At 56.8% G+C, this 19,680-nt stretch overlaps 1 protein-coding gene across 2 annotated transcripts in view; it reads right to left on the bottom strand.

The window, feature by feature from the left end:
- The window catches only part of TRPV4 (transient receptor potential cation channel subfamily V member 4), a 38,490-nt gene extending 18,810 nt beyond the window's left edge, over positions 1–19,680 (bottom strand). The window contains exons 1-2 of one of the 2 annotated variants that reach the window (XM_069558240.1): positions 19,436–19,680; positions 3,019–3,435 (exon numbers count right to left, since the gene is read on the bottom strand). In XM_069558240.1, coding sequence (XP_069414341.1) covers positions 3,019–3,404 — 386 coding nt within the window. In that variant the 5' untranslated portion in view covers positions 3,405–3,435; positions 19,436–19,680. Of the gene's footprint in view, positions 1–3,018; positions 3,436–19,149; positions 19,357–19,435 lie in introns of those variants that run through there. The other variant, XM_069558239.1, reaches the window with a different exon arrangement.

The raw sequence follows: 19,680 nt of genomic DNA, 5'->3' as shown, positions 1-19,680 counted from the left end.
AGCCTTAGAGGGTGGAGGATTGTAGGGGAGGGCAGCTGGAGCCCTAGGAAGGGGCCAGGCTGAGAGGGGAGAGACATCTGGAGACACAGAGGAATGTTTTACCCCAACACTCTACCTAGCACCTACTGTGTGCTGGGTGGAGACAGACAGAAGCTTACAAGGTCCCCATCCATCTACCCATCCATCCACCCACCCATTCATATATCCAACCATCCACCCATTCACTCACCCACCCATCTACCTATTCATCCACTACCCACACTCCCACCCCTCTACCCATCCATTCACCCATCCATCCACCCACCCACCCACCCACCCATCCAATCTTCCATCCCTCCACCCATTCACCCACCCATCCACCCATCCATCCATCTATTTGTCATTTATTAAGTGCACAATTAGCCAGAGACTGGAAGAGACAAAGATACTAAGGACAGAAAGGAGGAACACCAGACTAAAAGATAAAGCAACTCTATCATTTATTCAAATCATTCACTGCTTGATTTATTCATTCAACAAACATTTGAGACAAATGAGGCCGTGCACGTAGATGCTTAGTTCAAGGCCCCACCACAGTCAACACTGGTAAACGTTAGCTGCTGTTCCTGTTATTATTTAGTGCTACTGGGTGTCCGGAGCCTGTATGTGCGGAAGAAACGCTGAGCTGCAGAGGTGGGTGGAGAAAGAATAAGGTGGGAAGGGCTGGGGGAGAAGTGATGGAGAAGGAAAGAAGGGAAAAAACAGAGAGTCAATCAGCCATTCTATAAGCATTCACTGGGCACCTACTGTGCGCTAGGTTTTGCGAGACAAAGAGCTGGCGCAGAGCTAGGCCAGGGGCACCAAGGGCAGGGACACTCTGTCGCGTCCTCACCCACCCAGCACCCAGCACACACAGGGGCCGGAGGAGGCTGTGAATGAAGACAGGACGGACAGGAGAGGAAGAGCGTGCGAACGGGAGAGTGGAGGGGGGCAGAGAGGGAGCCAGACAGCGGTCACCGAGCTGTTCCTGGGCCCAGACCTTGCCCCCCAGGACGGGGCCTCCAGCGACAGGGCGCCAGGGAAGGGAAAAGAGGTGCTTCTGGACATTGGGGTGGGGGCACACAGGCTAGGGCAGCCCACATTTCATCTGCTCCCGAACTGTGACCTTTGAGCCAAAAATGAAAAGAACACCCTCGCCCCGCCCCCATCCTCACTGAGGCAGCCTTCGGGGTCTCTGAAGACCTTAAGTGCTCAACCGCATCCCCCTCCAACTCCTCTGCAGCCCCTCCAAAGCCATCAGCCCTAGCTGTCTGAGGCAGTGGTGGGGATGAGGGCCTGAAGGAGGGGGAAAGGGAGACGAAGAGCCCACCAGCGTGCAATGCAACCTTCCAAAGAGATCGGGCGCCGGGACACCTGACTCTCCTGGGCTTGTCTCCACTTCTGAGTGGAGCTTACAAAGTTCATCCTGCAGCTTACAGACTGCGTTCCGTGCAGACCTCAAGCTTCTCCAGCCTCCACCTGGAATGTTGTTCAGTCACTCAGTCATGACCGACTCTGCGACCCCATGGACTGCAGCATGCCAGGCTTCCCTGTCCTTTACCATCTCCCGGGGTTTGCTCAAACTCATGTCCATTGAGTCTGTGAGATCCAACCATCTCATTCTCTGTAATCCCCTTCTCCTCCCGCCCTCAATCTTTCCCAGAATCAGGAGCTTTTCCAGTGAATTTCCTATGTGGCTGCCCTTTCTCACTCCTTAGCCAGCTCCTCCAGGAAGTCCACCTGGATTATGTTTCCTGTATCAGCTCCCTCTCTCACCTCAGCACCTCCCCCAGAGTGAACTATTTCTTTTTTTTTTTTTTCAGTTCTACCAGTTTCTTGCTTCCAGCCCATCTCCCTCCACCCTCCTCATGCATGCAGCCTCAGTCACGTGACCCCATGGACTGCAGCCCACCAGGCTCCTCCGTCCATGGACTTTTCCAGGCAAGAATACTGGAGTGGGTTGCCATTTCCTTCTCCCAGAGTGAACCATTTCTTTCTTTCTTTCTTTTTTGACCAAGCAGCATGCGTGATCTCCCCTGAGCAGGGACTGAACCCATACTCCCTTCATTGGGAGCACGGAGTCTTAACCACAGGACCATCAGATGAGTCCAAAGTGAACTGTCTACTCACCTGCTTATTAAGTGTTCTGCCCTCCAAACTGAAAGTGCCAGTGACAGCTACTCAGTATCTAAGCGAAGCAGGGCAGCATCTGGCCTGGCTCATTCCTGGAGCCCCAGGGCCGACCCCTCCCCTAACCTGGCATGTGGTGGGTGGTCCACAAACCTTCACGGAACAAACCGGTGACTCGGTAAATAAACAAAGGAGACAGGCAGCTTCTGACCAAGCAGGGCTGAGAAGGTGGCTGAGCTTCATCCAAGGGCGTAAATGAGTCTGTGAGCAGCATCGGGGGACAGAAGGACACACGCAGACTTCAAGACTCCTCTAGACACACACAGAGGCCTGAGAGGGGTCTAGCGGGTTTTCATGCAGAGATGGCTAGACAGAGATGGCAGAGGAATAGATGGGTTGATAGGTATCCGAATGAGTGATGATGGAGGATAAACTGGACAAGCGGATGGACAGGTGGAAAGGCGGGTAGCTGATAAGAGAGAAAGAGAGAAGGAAAGAGAAATAGCGAACGAGAGATATGGGAATGGGATAGATGGATGAATGGTGGGCAGTCTAATAGCTGACCGGCTGGATGGATAGAAACGGTGAGTGGACAGAAGAAGGGATGGCTGTCTGGGGAGTAAACGGTGGACAAACGGAAAGCTGGTCGTATGAGAGGATGCCTAGATGATGGATGGACGGGCAGACAGATACTTGAGGGAGTAGATGACGGACAGGTGGACGGGTAGATGGATGGACTGGACGGCTAGGTGGAAAGACAGGTAGCTGGATGAATGGGTGAGTAGATGATGGGTGGGTGGGTGGACGGATGGGTGGACGGGCGAATTCAATACAGGGGAGACCCCTGGTCAGGCAGCCAGCAATACTCACTCTATGACCTTCCTCCTCCAGCGCTTGTTGTCACTGGGGTGGTGACGATAGGTGCCGTAGTCAAAGAGCGAGTCCATGGGCGCCTTCTTGGGCCCGGGCACCACTGAGGACTCGTACAGGGTGGACTCCAGCAGGTCGATGGGGTTGGGCACCCCCTTGCGGAAGGCGCCCTGGAACTTCATGCGCAGGTTTGGCCGCCCGTCGCCTGGGCCGGCGGGGCGACCACCGTCAGCCGGGGAGGGCGATGGGGAGCCGTCTTCCCCCTCGAACAGGTTGGCCAGCGACGACAGGGGGAAGGCCTCCCCGCCGGGGGGCCCACTCTCATCCCCAGGGGACTCGGCCACCTCCCCTGGAGCCCCACGGGGGCCTTCGCCCGGATCCGCCATGCTGCCCTGGGGACCGTCCACACGGCTTGGCCTGCAAGGGAATGGGAGTGGCGTCAGGCCGGCTCCAGGAAGCCCCCCTCCCACATGGGCAAACAGCACCGCTGCCAGCTCTTCAAAGCCACCCTTGTAATGACAGGGGTGCAGGGTGGCCACTCCCAGATGTGGTTGGCCGCCAGCCCCCGGCAGGAGCTGCAACAGGAGCCCCATTCAGGGATCTGGAAACACAAGCCCGCCTCGCATCCAGCTACCCTGGACATCAGCTGGAGACGGAAGGGCCTCAGAATCACACCAGGTCCCCAAACATAGAGCCTGGGGCTTACTCCTGGCCAACCAAACCAGCTTTGGAGCACCCAGAGCAGGGTTTGAACCCAAGTTCCGCATTTAGCCACCATATGACAGGAAAGCCGATGGTTCACAGCCTCGGTTTCCTCATCTGTGAAACGGGGACGAAGCAGAGCGCATGCGATCCAGTGGCCTGTGCTGTGCCTGCCACACAGAAAGCACCTACTAAAACATAACCATTGAATGCATGCTGCAGGCACACTAGGTGCTCAGCAAATACACATGAACTCACTGTGGGAGTCAGTCACCCTCAACTTCCCAGCGCCATCATTATGACCCCATTTCACAGAATGGGAAACTGAGGTTCTGAGGGTTTAGCTAGCCGTGCCCAAACTCTGCTCCCCAGTGCCAAGCGCTGACTCCTTCCCTCCCCTCTTTGCCCGGTTAGCTCCTGCCCACCTGTGTTCCCAGCTCGTGCCGCTTCCTCTGGGAAGCCCCACCGACCATTTGTTCGTGGGATTAGTTAATCCCGGGGTTGTGAGTACCAGAGGGCAGGGAAGGCCTCTGCCTTGTCCACACATGCACCCCCGCACCTTGAGGGGTGCCACATGGACACACGACCTGACGACAATGGTGTTATTTAGTCTTATTTGTCAGGTGAGGAAAATGGAGCTTGAAGAGGGCCAGTCACACAGCTTGTAAAAGAAGAAGCGCTGGACTTGAACCTAGGTCTCTCTGGCTCCCAGGCCCAATGTTTAGCCAGGAGAAGGGCAAGGGAGGGACGAGGGCTTGCTGGCTGTCAGCCACCTGCCCTCTGCAGCATGCACAGGGCGGGCTGGACTCCAAGGGCGAGTTCCCAGGAACTCCTCACATCCCACCCGGGCTGCAGAGAAATGTCTGAAAAGCTCTTTTCTACATCTCTCCCTCCATGCACATTAGCAGAAGAACAAATAAAGATTGGTCCCACCTTGTTTGTTTTGGGTTGCCAGGAGAGAAGGCAAGGGCCCTTGCAAGAGGCCTCTCTTGGCTGGCACAGCAGGGCACACAGAGGGTCAGAGCTCCTGCCTCGGATGGGTCCCACTCTGGGCACAAATGGGGAGGCAGAGCCTGGACTTTAGACTCTTCCAGGCCTGGGTTCTAATCCCAGCTAAGCTATTTCTGTGTAGCATGACCTTGAGAGAGTGTCCCAAGCCTCAGTCTCCTTATCTATAAAATGGGTACAATAGTAGCTTTCTCATACATTTGCAGGAAGAATTAAATGAGATTGGGCATGTCCAGTGTTGACCCTGGGATTAACCTGGGGGCTGTCAATGAGCACAATCAGAGAAGGAAGGAAGGGCTTGGTGCACAGGTGCTGAAATCGGTTTTACCCGGTTCCCCTCTGGGCCCTGGTTAATCAGCAGCTGTGAGATCTCAGGCAAATTGCTTCCTCTCTCTGGCCCTCAGCTCTCCACCTGTAAAACCAGGGTAACCACAACACCTCCTAAAGCTTGGGAGATGCCAAGTGCCTTCAAGAATTTGAAGCACCCACTGGGTGCCAACACCTAGTATGAGTCAGGAGACATTAGTTCCAATCCACCTGCCAGGCGGGTAAGGGAGACCCCCTAGGGGCTGCCCCGAGTCCCGGCTCTGTGACACAGGAATGGGGGTATGTTGAGGCAGGGAGGGCTGTCCACTGGGGTGCAGCCACTGAGGGGGAGATTAGACTTCCCCGGGCACAGTCCTGCTTATCTCAGTGGGGACCGCAGGGTCAGGGGACGAGAAGGAGTTTAGGCACATACTTCTTAATTACCGCACCCCCTCTCAGATCCCCACGGGGTTCCAGACACCCTCCACCCAAGGTGGGGGCCAGATGAGGCAGCCCCTCTAGTCCCCACCATGCCTGTACCCCCTCCTCTAAGAAATCTCAGCTCAGACAGCATCCAGTGTTTCTGGGGCTCCACAACAGGGGGTCTGGAGTCAGCCAGTCCCAGGTTCAAATCCCCGCTCAGTCACTCACTCACTCACTGCCAGCAACCTTGACAAGGCAAAAAGGGATCAACGTCAGCGTATTAATTATGGTGACGTGATAATTATGAACTAAACCCCCATCATCACCGTGATCATGGGGCTCTTGGGGGCCCAAGTGCTTCACACACACACTTTCACGTGGTCCTCCCTGGAACCCTAGACCAGTGGTTCTCAGCCGGGGGCGCCTCGGCTCCCCAGGGACACTGGGCAATATCCAGAAACATGCTTGCCTGTCACACTGTGTAGAGGAGAGAGGGCTAATGGCATCTAGTGAGTCAAGGCCAGGGGTAGCGCCAGACATCCTACAAGGCATAGGACCATGCCCGCCACAAGGAACTACCCAGCTGGAAAACAGTGCTGAGGTTGAGAGACCTACCTCTGGAGGTAGGTAGGTACTGCTGTAATTCTCCTTTCACAGATGAGGAAAACTGAGGCTCTGAGAGGTTAAGTGACTTGCCTGAGGGCACATCGCAGGTGAGTGACAGAAAAAGTGAAAGTGGAAACTAAAAGTGTCAGTCGCTCAGTCGTGTCTGACTCTTTGTGACCCCATGGACTGTAGCCCGCCAGGCTCCTCTGTCCATGGAATTCTCCAGGCAAGAACACTGCAGTGGGTAGCCATCTACTTCTCCAACGGAGTCCTCCCAACTCAAGGACTGAACCTGGATCTCCCGCATTGCAGGGCTTCCCCGGCAGCTCAGCTGGTAAAGAATCTGCCTGCAATGCAGGCGACCCCGGTGTGATTCCTGGGTCGGGAAGTTCCCCTGGAGAAGGGATAGGCTACCCACTCCAGTACTCTTGGGCTTCCCTAGTGGCTCAGAAGGAAATAGCAACCCACTCCAGTGTTCTTGCCTGGAGAATCCCAGGGACGGGGGAGCCTGGTGGGCTGCCGTCCATGGGGTCACACAGAGTCGGACACGACTGAAGCGACTTAGTAGTAGTGGCTCAGATGGTAAAGAATCCGCCTGCAATGTGGGAGACCTGGGTTCGATCCCTGGGTTGGGAAGATCCCCTACAGGAGGGCATGGCAACCCACTGCAGTATTCTCTAGTATTCTTGCCTGGAGAATCCCCATGGATAGAGGAGCCTGGAGGGCTACAAACCATGGGGTCACAAAGAGTTGGACATGACTGACCAGCTAAGCACAGCATAGCACTCCTGCATTGCAGGCAAATTCTTTACCGTCTGAGCCACCAGGGAAGCCCTTAGTGAAAAAAACCAGGACTCAAACCCAGGCAGTTGGCTGTGGAGGCTGGGCTACCCTAACCCCTCAGTTGACAGCATGGCCTGGGGGCCGGGTGCCACACCAAACTCTTAGAGTATCTTGTTCAAGGTGCACAACGGCCCCTTGAGAGGATTATTACCATCAGCCCATGCTAACCTCTCTGAGCCTCAGTTTCCCTGCATACAAAATGAGGGTTGCAAAACAGCTTCTATCCTATAGGGCTGTTAATGGGCAGGTCAGGTGTCTCTTGGGCCCCTAATGAGCACCTGACAAATGTTTTTTGTCTTTTTTGTCTATTTTCTGGCCACACTGTGCAACATACAGGATCTTAGTTCCCTGACCAGGGATCAAACCTCTGCCCACTGCAGTGGAAGCACCCGGTTAAGCATCTTAACCAGGGAGGCCCCTTGACAAATACTTGAATCATCACTGCCATTATGATACAATCCCAGCATACCCACCCTCCCCAGGTACACGCATGGGGTGGTCCTACAGCCGTGCATTCGCAGTCCTTATTAACATTCACCAAGTCCTCCCAGCCTCTCCCTCAGTTAATCCGCCAGGGCCTGGTGAGCAAAGTTGCAATGCTCCCATTTCACAGCTGAGAAAACTGGGGCCCCTGAGATGATGCCACACAGTGAGTGACCTTGAAGAACTGGACTCTGGGCTCCCAATCTTGGACTCCCTCCACAGAGCACAACCCAAGTGTGTACAGACACCAGTGTACATGTACGTGCCTGTTCACAAGCGGACACACACAGCCCACTCTGTGGCAATCCCCTCCCCAAACATGCCGTTCTCTGTGGTTGGGGATCGCGATCACTCCCTGTTCTCATCTGCCCTGTAGGCTGTTATTACACATTCCAAATCCGTGCCAGACTAAGGGGAAGGAGGAGTGCCGGCTGGGAAGGGAGGCTGAGAGTCCTCCTGCCTCTCCTCTGCGCATAAATATCATCTATGTTTCCTCCTCTCTTCCCCCTGTGCTCATACACATGTGGGTGCCCACTGTGAGCCCCTGGGAATGCCTCTGCAGGGGGCAGCGCCCAGCTGGCACCAGGAGCATATTGGGGGCTCAGCGAAGGACATTTACGCCAAGTGTGGACATCCCCACAGGCTGTGTGACCACTGCATTCATTTAACATGGCGGCTTTCAAATGTTTTTAAGCATCCAGACCCTACACACACACACACGGTAGTCCACACACAGATAGTAATTGTGGCTGGATGGACGGGTCTGAATCCCAGGGCCCAAAGAACAGGATTGGAAGCCATTCACCCGTGTATTTACTCAACAAATGTTTCCTGAGCATCTATCGTGTGCCAGGTCTTGGGGACACAGATGTGAGCAAGACAAAGAACTCCTGCCCTCCTGGGGCTGACCTGGTGAGAAAACAGAGCAAATAGCCAGACAGAGCAAGAAGCTGAGACATGTCTGGGGACAAGAGCTGGTTAGACAGGAAGGGCCTGGGAGCGGTGAATTCACGGGTGCAGGGCGAGGAGATCAGGAGACCAGGGCCCCCCAGGTCTTCCTCTCTGCCCGGGTCAGACCCTACGCTCTCCAGAAACATGGCGGAAGTTCACGCATTTGGCTCGGATGGCCCTGGGGACTCAGTCATGGCAGCTAAACCCACACTCCCTGGCCCGACCGAGGAGAGGGCACCAGGTGGGAGCTGGTGGGAGCTGGTGGGTCTGGTGGGTCTGGGAAAGAACGTGCATGTTGACGTCAGACCGATTGAGGCTGGTGCCCAGACCCTACTGCTCATTAACCAGGTGAGCCTAAGCAAGTCACTTGGCCTCTCTGAGCCTCGCAGGCCTCACCTGCCCCTGGGGGACTTAACTGGGTCACCCGGAGGATTACAGGGATTGAGTCAAGCACCTGGCACAGAGTAAACCCTCAACGAACAGCAAGCCGCAAGACGGCATGAGTGGCAGCTGCCTTCTCCCTGGCAATCCCGGGTTCAGCAGGAGTGGGCTGGAGGTCTCTGGCTCCATACCCCGCATCCTTCTTCTGGCAGAAGAAGGGGCCCACCCTCGCTGTTACCCCGCGGCTTTGCCTGATCTCATGGAAACCCTGGCACGTCCTTGTCAAATCCCATCCTCCTGATTACGTGAGCGAGGAAAGCTGCTTAGGTCTGGGGGCAAGTTCAGGCGTGCAGGGACTGCTCCACCCCAGGGGGAGGAATTCCAGGGAGCTGGGACCGATGCACGCCAACAGGCATCTGCTGAGTGCCAACTGTGTGCAGGGCACCGGGGAAGCAGAGAAGAGTGGAAACTCGGGGAACTCAGTCTAGGAGGGGACCAGATGGCTGACCCGCTCCGGGCCTTTGCCTGGGCTGGCCTTCCTCCACTGCCTCCCTTTCTCTGGGTGTCATCTTAACCAGCACTTCCTCTGAGAGGCCTTCCTCCCCACCTCACCCTACCCCACCCCACCCCACCCCACCCCATTCTAAACCAGCTCCTTGTGCTCACTCTTACAGCAAACTGGGCCTCCCTTTATGGCACTTCTCATGATGAAACTTTGACCTTTACTTATATCATCCTTTCATTCATTTTCTCTCTTCTCCTCTAGAGTGTGAGCTCCATGAAGGAGGGACTATCTGTGTTGGCTGTCTCCCCGGCATTCTGCGTTATGCCAAGGCATCAGTAAATATCTGCTTGCTTAAACAGTCAGGCAAGGTCCGCTGAAGTTCTGGAAGGAGACAGGCAGGAGGAAGCAGCACTGATTGATCCTGATGGGCCCAGGAAGAGGCAGCGAGGAGGAGGGCTTGACACGTGGGACAGATAAAAGAGCAGAGGAGACAGCAAGGTCCGGGCTGTGGGGCTGGGAAACAGCAGGGGGCACTAAGGGTGGCCTGAGGCATCGGGAGAAGACAGGAATGAAGAGAGAAAAGATGGGTGAGCGGGTGGGCGGACCGGGAGGTTGGGGGGAGGCAGGCAGATCAGGTGGAGGTTCTGGGCTCCCAGACAGACTGCCCTCCATCCTGTGGCTCTCTGCCCCATCTGTGGGGTCCCCCACTTCCTGCAGTAACCTGGCTAGCCTATCTTTCCAGATCAGTCCTGGAGGGGTGGCGTGGGTGGGGAAGGGCCTAGGAGGACGGATCCCAAGGCTTGCTGGCGCTGAGAGGGAAAACGCCAGCTCTATCCAACCCCCACCTGCCAGGTAAGGAAATGGAGGCTCAGAGAGGTAGAGTCACTCTTACAGGGCTGCCCAGCTCCTCAGATGTGGAACCAGGTCCAGTATGGCCCCAGGACCTGCGCCTCTAGTGGATACTTCATTATTTATTTGGGCCACACCGTGGGGTATGTGGGATCTTAGTTCCCTGACCAGGGATCAAACCCACCCCCTGCACACTGCAAGCGTGGAGTCCTGGCCACTGGACTGCCAGGGAAGTCCCCTCAGTGAATACTTTACCAGGACCAGGGGACTTGAGAAGAAAAGGATGGATGATGGGGGTGGAGGGGGAGTGGTTCAGGGTGGGTGGTGGGGACCACGGGCCCCAGAGGCAAACTGCCCACTCACCAGCTGTGTGACCCAGGGTAAGTCACCCGGCCTTCCTGTGCCTCTGTTTTCTCACCTGTAAATGGTGATGACTGCAGCGCCTGCCCTGGGATGGTTGAGAGGGTCATATAAGAAAGTATGTAAAGCACTGAGCCTAGCACCAGGCAGGAAGCACCGTGCTGCACTCAGCTGCGTCCGACTCTTGGCGACCCCACGGACTGCAGCCCGCCAGGCTCCTCTGTCCGTGGGGATTCTCCAGGCAAGAATATCTGAGTGGGTTGCCGTGTCCTCCTCCAGGGGATCTTCCCCACTGAGGGATCGAACCCAGGTCTCCTGCATTGCAGGCAGATTCTTGAACCGTCTGAGGCACCAGGGAAGCCCAAGAATACAGAAGTGGGTAGCCTATCCCTTCTCCAGAGGATCTTCCGGACCCAGGACAGGTGGATTCTTTACCCACTGAGCTACCAGGGAAGGCAAGGAGTACACACCCAGCAGAAGACGGTTGTTGTCGGCATCAACAAACTGAGGATCAAGGCAGGCGTGACAGCCAGGGAGGGCCAAGCAGTTGGGCCCAGAGCCTGGGACGCTGGCAGCCGCCTCAGAGCAGCCGCCACCGGGAGCTTGGCTCCCTGGCCAGGCTGCCGAGGCTCCCCCGGCCCAGCGGGTGGGAGCAGCAGGGGGCATCACGCCACGCAGGGCACCTTCCCCAGCCAGCCTGTATTTACCCAGCAGGTCTCGGCCCTGCCTGCTTCCTGTCTGCTGCACAGTGGTTGCTTGTCCAGGGCGGACAGAGCCCCAGTGTCCCGTCGGGTCCCCCCCACCCAGAAGGGGCAGGGCCGGGGTGACTCACCAGGCCCCACAGAGGGCAAGGCTGATGTGACCATGACCTCACTCGGTCATTCTGCAAGTCTATGGCAGGAGGGATTCCGACAGGACACACAAGGATCCCTCCGAGCTCTCAGGGCCGCCCATTCGCTTCCAAGGTCCCCGGCCCCAGGGTGGGAAGCACCGGGAGGCGGTGCGGCTGAGTGGGTCAAGAGCACACTCCGAGCAAGACAGAAGGCGACGTATGATAGGATTCCATGTACGTGAAATGTCCGGAACAGGCACGTCTATAGAAAAGCAGCAGAGGGAGGGCTGCCAGGAGCTGGGGGGAGTCGGGGGGACAGTGACTGCTGGTGGGGATGGGGTTCATTTTGGGGATGATGAAAATGTACTGGGGTTAGACAGTGGTGATGTCTCTATAACCCTGAACATTCTACAAAACCACCAAACTGCACACACTGAAAGGGTGAGTTGCATGTGAGTTACATCTCAGAAACCCTTTGCAGCTTGATGACCTCGGGAAAGTCACATCCCCTCCCCAGCCTCAGTTTCCTTGCTGTGACAAGGAGACATCGTGAGCTTAGATGCTCACAGAGGGGCAGCACAGGGACCGGTGCACAGCGGGGGGCGGTGCTCGAGGACATGAAGGTCCTGTCCCAGGAGGCTCTGGCGCCTTCTCCCAAGGCCTCACCCCCTCCCATCCCTCTAACTCAGCCCTGCTCAGAGTGCGATGCTACCCAGCCCAGAAAGATGGAAGCCCCTTCTCTCTAGCCCAGCCCCTCTACCGGAGGACAGTCACAGCCACAGGGAGGATTCTGCAGCCTTAGAAACCACCCCACCCGTGTTCTCTTCCCCACCTGCCTCTTCCTGACAGGGCGGCCAGGAGCAAGTCACTTCTCTCTGGGCCTCAGCTTCCTCATCTGTAAAATGGGGGAAATGATCACTGCCATGTGGGAAGGATAAACTCACATATTTGCTTTATAGTTACTGGTTGGACTCTACGTTCATGCTTTGAATGAAAAAATAAAATGATAGCTCTTACACCAAAAGGGTGCTATGAGGGCTGAATGATCATGGAAGATAATGTATTGAATTGATAATTTATGAGTTTAAGCCAGTGCCTGGTGCATGGTAAGTGTTAACGACGGCAGCTGCCTTTTCATTGTTAATATTCCTTCAATTAATAGCTAGGGAGACAGAGCCCAGAGAGGGCAGGGCCAAGGCAGCGCTGGGACCCAGACATCCGAGGTCCAAAGCCAGAACTCGTGATTCTGTTCGGAGACCTCGCCTTCGGAAAGCCTTTTCTCCCCTCCTCGTCTCCATCTCTCCTGCATCACTCCCCCATTACCCAGCTGGGAGACTGAGGCCCCGAGGAGGCAGGACACCCACCCATGCAGACCAACACCCACTCCTCCATCTCACACCCATGGGCAAAAGTCAGAGAAGAGAGCAGACACCATGGAATGAATGGGTAAGGCAGGAGCCAGGGAAGGGTGCCCCAGGCAGCAGAAAACCAGTTCAAGATCCTCTTTCTGCCCCGGCCCGCCTCACCTGCAGCCTACACCAACAGGAGGCTGTGTCTCTGGCTAACTGCTTGAATGCCCACGTTAGCAGTGCCCACACCCCTCTGGTACATGTCATATACACCTTCTGTTTTAATCCAAAAAATAACTCTATAAGTTATTATCATTTCCATTCTCAAAGGAATAAACTATGACTGGGGAGAATGGAGGGGAGGGGCCGACACTTATCTAACACCTATCGTGTGCTGAGCACCTTGCACTGACCTCTCAGCCCCATTTCACAGATGAGCAAACTGAGGCTCGGACAGACCAGGAGACCCAGCTGAGGTCACAACTCAACAGGAGGGGAATGTGGTTGGGATTCCAACCACCTGGTTTTAAGCCCATTTGAGTTCATGACTTTAGGGTGTATGAAGCCCTCTCCTTGGGGTCACCTTTCTAAATGCCATGCCCCTTGGAAGTCTCGGGGTGGGCCAGAACAGACTTGTAGTTTCCACTGTGCCTTTGCCGCTTAGTAGCTGTGTGACCCCAGGCAGATTATGTCACCTTTCTGAGCCTCAGTTTCCTTATTTCTAATTTTTTTTTTTGGCTGCACAGCACAGCATGTGGGAATCTTAGTTCCCCAACTAGGGATCGAACCCATGACCCCCTGCATTGGAAGGGCACAGTCTTAGTCTCTGGAGCAGCAGGGAAGTCCCCTCACTTCTAAGAGGGAACTAATCACAGCACCCACCGCAGGGTTGCCTGGGACTGTGGGTGTCAAGAGGGAGGCTCATAAAACGCTGTCCTAGATATTGGGAACTTGGACACCAGCTCCAGGAGGGCGGGGGCCTCTTCTGTTACAGTCACAAGAGTTCCCAGGGCCTAGAACAGGGCCTGGCACATTGCAGCTGCCCAAGACATACTTGCCGAATGAATGACGAGATGGATGAACGCAAAGATATAAATGAAAGGAATCGCAGCCAAGTCCTTCTCCACAGGACAGACAGCCCTTCACAGCTGCACCTCTGCCTAACTAACCAGCTGGACAACCCCTCCTTCCCATCCTTGAACAGATAACATAATGAGCACCTGCTGCATGCTGGGCTCTCTGACCTACAATGTTCAACATTCTCCCGTGACGGAAACAGCTACTATGTGTCCATTTTGCAGATGAGGAGACTGAGGCTTGGGCAGGCCAGGACTCTGGCCCGAGTCCCTGTCTGAATCTGAGCAGGCAGGTCTTCCTGATGCCCCCACCTGGCTGACTGTTGAGTCACTCGGTCCTTCCTTGCTTCATCCGTCTGCTCTGTCCACAGGTATTCCTGAGTCCCTCCTCTCTGCCAGAGGGCACAGGGACTGGAGTGAACCAGGCCAACTGGTCCCCGTCCGAGATCTGTGGGCCTTTTGGCCACTGGGGTCTCCCCTGAACCTGGGGGGGGGGCCCATCGGCGACACGCACTGGAAGTGCCTGCTCCATACACACCCTTGACGAGCCGTCCCAGAAGGTGGTCAGCTTTCCTGGTCAGTCGGGTGGAAGCCAGGCCACTCCACCCTCGGGGGAAAAACTGGCGTCCGGTGAGACTGAGGAGCTCTTTGTGCCGCGGGTGGGCAGAGAGGGGGCAGGAGGGATGGCCGTTACTCACCACCCAAAGAAAAATAAGCTCACTCCCATTTGGTCAATGGCTCTCCTGTCTGCCCCCACACCACCACCTCCTTCCCGAGCCCTTCCCGCCCTCTGAGCTCATCTGGAGCAGACCTGTGAGGGCCTCCGATGCCCCTGGTGTGCCGTCTGTGACTGTCACTGATGAGGAAACAAGCTCAGAGAGATGGCGTGACTGGCCTGAGGTCGCACAGCCAGAAGGGCAGAAGGGGGAAGCCGATGACCAGAACGGGACTCAGACGTGGGAAGGAAATCGGAGTCACAGTGAAAGCGAGTGCCTGGCCTCCCTTCCTCATTCCTGCTCGGCCAGGGTGACAGGGCACCTGAGGCAGGGGGAGCCCAGGCCGAGGCAGGAGTGGGCAGCCAGAAGGATCCAAATCCCCTCAACTGGTTTGCTGTGACCTCCTGCAAACCCTGGGGGTGGCAGCCCCAGGAACAGAGAGGTTAAGCCACTTCCTGAAGTCACACAGCAGCAAGTGGCCAAGCTGGAATGTGAACGGAAGTGGGTCAGACTCCAAGAGCGGACAGTCCCAGTGGCTTTCTGGGAAGGAAGTTGGGCCAGCCACTGGGCTTTTCAGGGACCCTAGGGGTCACTGGGACCTAGCTTTCAGGTCCAGCTCTTCCATAAGCCGGCGGGGCATCCCTAGGCAAATTGCTCCTCTCTCTGAGCCTCGGTTTCCTCTACTGTAAAATGGGACTCAGCATTCCTGCCCTGCCCAACTCCAGTGGGGGTGATGCCGCAACCCCATCAAGGCAATAGATCGTCAGGCAATAGACACTGGTTACACGCTGAACAGTCTGTGCTGCTCTGGAGACTGTCCACAACCACCCCCACAAAGCCTGCACAGTCATCACCCCTTTTACAGGTGAGGAAACTGAGGTCCCAGGAGTGAGGGAACTGCCTGAGACTTGGGATGTGAACCAGCCCTTGCGTAAGCACTAAGTCAGGAAAGTAGGAAACTTTGACGGCCCCTGGCGCTCAGTCAGGCCTGGAAGTATTTCCGAGCTGCAAAGGCAGCGTCTCTTGTCCAAGTACAAGTCCAGCTTTGCCCCTGCTTCCTTCCTCCCGCCTTCCTGGCACAGAGGGGCTCTCGGAGGGATGAGCTGGAGGAAAATGTGCCCTGGAACAGTCTGGGGGACAGGATGAGGAAGCAGACAGTGCTCAGAACCCCCTCCGTGTGCTCTGGACTGTCCTTGCAGAGGGGACTGACAGCCCCACTTGACAGATGAGGAAACTGAGACTCAAAGATGCGGTGACATGCCTGAGCTCCCCTGGGGAGAAGGCAGCAGGCATAGGAGTTAAGTCCGGGCCTGTCTAAACAATTCAGGTTCTTACCTCTAAACTGCAGACTGTCTTCCTGTGACCCCAGATCTAGACAAATGGGGACAGGCCACCTTGGAAGTTAAGGGACATGCATTTTATATGTATCTACTTTTATTGATTTGGCTGAACTGTGTCTTACTGGCGGCATGCGTGATCTAGTTCCCTGACCAGCAACTGAACCTGGGCTCCCTGCATTGGGAATGTGGAGTCTCAGCCACTAGACCACCACGGAAATTCCTAGGCACTGATTTAGAGTCAGATAAATGGAGTTCAGATCTTAGTTTTGGCCCTTCCCAGGTGGGCCAGCAACTTTACCATCCTGACCTCAATTTCTCCCTCTCAAAAATGGGCACCATCCTAGCTTCACATCCAAACATACTTAGTCTTGGGCTCACTGTCTGGCACACAGTAAGTGCTCAGTAAATGCTCACAATCATCATAATGACCGCTAACACAGCCTATGCTTGGCTGAAGCCAGACAGAACCTTGCACCCAGAGTTCAGAGCGGCAGCTGCGGGTCCCAGGACCACAGGCATCTTGAGAGCTCTGAATTAATCTTTAACAGGTGAATTCCACCCCGACCTGGCAACACGGGGCATTCCAGAGGGCCTGCTGGCAGGAAATGTTCCCTTGGCTCCCCAGATCCTTCGTGAGTCAGGAGGAGCTGGTCCTTGGGTTCCCCCGTGAACTGGGGAGGGGCCTGGAATGTTTTTCCTAGAGTCGAATGGGGGAAACTGAGGCACACAGCAGGTTGAGGGGCCTGGGAGGTTTAGAGCCGCCGCTCTCCATGTGGCCCCCTCCCTCCCAGGGACACACGAAGGACCTCAAAGGACTCTGGCCCTCTCAAAACGCTGTGTTCGGGCACTCAACCGTGCAAGTGGGGTTAATTGCACACCACGTGCTGGGTGCCCTGAGATCAAGTCTTTCATAGTGCTTTCCCTCCCACATCTTCCAGCCACCTACCAGGGGTGCCAGCCCCTACCTGGGGCCTCACACCTCTGGCTGGATGACTTCTCCTCCTGGGGACCGGCCTCCCCACCCAGCCCCGACTCCTCGGGCCTTTCTAGACCACACATCCGGCGCGGCCCTCCCAGGCTGGACTTGCAGAGCTTCTGGGTCTGACCCAGCCCACTGCCTGTCTGATCCCTTGTCCTTCCTGTTCGTGTCACACTCCAGACAAACGGGACGTCTCAGCTCTGCTAGTTTCACCACCTGGTGACAAGTAGAAGTCAGATCTTTACCTGAATACCCTTTCCCCCAGCATCTGCATTTACTCCTTCAGGTGAGCCTCCAAGGCCACCGTGATCAAGCCCTTCCGGGTACCCGATCGTCACAATCCCACCCACTGCACGCTCCCCTGAGCCCCAGCCATCCGGGGCACACACGCTCCCTGGCTGGGTGCTCTTGGGGCTGGTGTGGGTGTTGCCTGAGGGCAACGCCAGGGTCAGGGAGGCAGCTGAGGGGGAGGAGGCAGCCCTCCCTCCCATCCCACCGGCTCTCTTGGACCACCCAGTTCACCGCGCCCCCCCGACCCGGGCTGGGGCTAGGTGGGAGTCCGATGCCTCAGTGCCCAGTCGAGGGCTGGCCCGGGCAGCTTTGCAAGAGGGTTTTGATGGACAGAGGAGGAAATGGCTGAGGCCCAGCTCACACGGGCACAGCTGATGAGGTGGGAGGGGAGTCCACAGCCCCGGCCTGGATAGAAGGCGTCTGGTCTGGATTTCGCTTGGGGGATTTGAGGCGTCTTCACTAGTCTCTCACACTCTTCTTCCTCAGGCGCCCATTCTCTAAACCTGGGGAAACTCCACTTGGAAATGACCCCACCCTGCTTCTATTAATACAAGTGTGAACCTGACTGGCCCAGGACTGTCATTTGTTGTCTTAGGAGCCCCTCCCCGCTACGGTTTACCAATAAAAGTGGGGAAAGGGGTCCCCCGCCTTTCTGGCTCCTACCACTGTTCAAACAGAATGATCTAGATAAATGTGGAAATGGCCAATTACCTTTTTTCACCCCCTCCATTGGGCTTCCGTGGTGGCTCAACTGGTAAAGAATCTGCCTGTGATGCGGGAGACCTGGGTTTGATCCCTGGGTTGGGAAGATCCCCTGGAGAAGGGAATGGCTACCCACTCCAGTATTCCAGCCTGGAGAATTCCATGGACAGAGGAGACTGGCGAGCTACAGTCTATAGGGTCCCAAAGAGTCAGGCACAATTGAATGACTTTCACACTTCACATTTCACCCCCTCCGTTAAGAAGATGTTGGGGGCAACAGCCACCAGTGCAAACATCATACCCTTAGGCTGGGCTCCAGGCAGTGTGGGGCCCCTCACAGGTCGGCTGTCCTCGCTTCAGCCCAGGGGCGCCCTCAGCCCACCCCCACTTTATAGATGAGCTGTCTGTCCCTTAGACAGCTAAAGTAGCCCGAGATCACACAGTAGCAGGTGGCCAAGGGAGGGTTCACACCCACACAGGCCCCACTTTTAACCTCACAGATGATTCGGGCTTGACCCTCATACCTGACTTCTCTTAAGAGGCCACCTCCTCACCCAGTGACCCCATCCTTGCCCCTATGATAAAGGGGCAAAGCTCAAACCCTCCAGAGGGGTCTCAGTGTCCGAGATCACGCCCTACCTCCATACCCCAGCAGAAGTCCTTGGTTCTAGACACTCGGCGGACATAAGTCCACCCCCTCCTTGGCAACTTCCACGACAGCCCCTGGGCTCCATGTAGGGAGGATGTTGGACCTGGACAGCCCTGGCTTTAAGTTCCACTTGGCTATATCCCTGACCTGGGCCTCAGTTTCCTCTTCTGCAAAATGGGGAGAGCGGATGGAGGAAACCGGCTGGTGCTGGGCCAGGCAGGGGAGTCCACCGTTGGAAACCGCCAGGCATGTGGGAGGGTAGGCGGTCTCTCCCCGTTCTCAGAGACCTCCCAGGGTGTCCCGGCAGAGCTGGAGGGGAGATTAGAGATCTTCCTGCCTCCTGGGAGAAGAGCTCTCTCTCTGGGGCTCAGTAAGGAAGAAGTGATCTTTGGAAGCTGCAGACTCCCAAACCTTCCCGGAGATTGAAGGCAAACCCCTAGGCACCTAAATCCCTCTTCCAAGCCCACCAAAAAGGAGGTGACGGCGAGGTGGTCTGCAGGGCCTCCTGTGTTTGGTTCCTGGGCTTGGATCTCCGGGGGAGCCGGTACCTCCCTCCCTCAGGCCTGCATTCCCGGGAGCCGGGAGCCGAGGTTAGCGCCCACTTCGCAGGTAGGGAAAGGGAAGCCCAGAGAGGTGGTGCCCGGCCCAAGGGACCGCCACGGATCCCGCGCCCCAGACTGGCACTCCGCAGCCTCCAAAACGTACCCAGGGGCGCGCGAGGTCCTTGGCTGTGCCGACCCTCCCGGGGGTCCCCGCCCCGAAGGCCCAGACCCCACTCACCTCCGAGAGGGCTCGGCGGGGGCCCGCGGCCGGGAGCTCGGCGCTTCCTGAATCCCGGCAGCCAGCCCCGCGCCCGCCCGGAGCCGCCGCGTCCCTCCTCCCCGGGCTCAGGTTCCACCACGCGCCGCCCCCGGGCTGCACCCCGCCCACGTCGCCCGCCCCAGAGGCGAGGCACCGAGCCTACCCAGCGCCCGGGACCCGCGCCCCTGTGGGAAGGGCGGCGGCGGGCGGGCGGGCGGGCGGGGGGTTGGGGGGGTGGAGGCGGAGGCAGGTCCTGTTTCCTCACCTGGAAAACGGGCGTCATCACCCCAGGTACAGGGGCAGGCGCTTCGTGGGGGGCGTGGGGGAGCCTCTGGCTGGAATCCTGAGACCACCGGCTCCTGAATTCGTCAGCCCGGGACTGCTTCGCCATCTGGTAATGGGCTTGTCGCCGATTCCTCCACGCTTCCTCCCATTCGGCAGTCAGTTCAGAGACAGTGTGCGCTGGGTCCCGGCCTTCGGGTAGCTCCAGACGTCCAGCGGCGGAGGCAC

Source organism: Ovis canadensis, chromosome 17, assembly GCF_042477335.2.
Source record: "Ovis canadensis isolate MfBH-ARS-UI-01 breed Bighorn chromosome 17, ARS-UI_OviCan_v2, whole genome shotgun sequence".
In the NCBI taxonomy this organism is placed as follows: Eukaryota; Metazoa; Chordata; class Mammalia; order Artiodactyla; family Bovidae; genus Ovis; species Ovis canadensis.
Note: the sequence above shows the minus strand (reverse complement) of the source record. Positions and strands in the feature narration are given on the sequence as shown.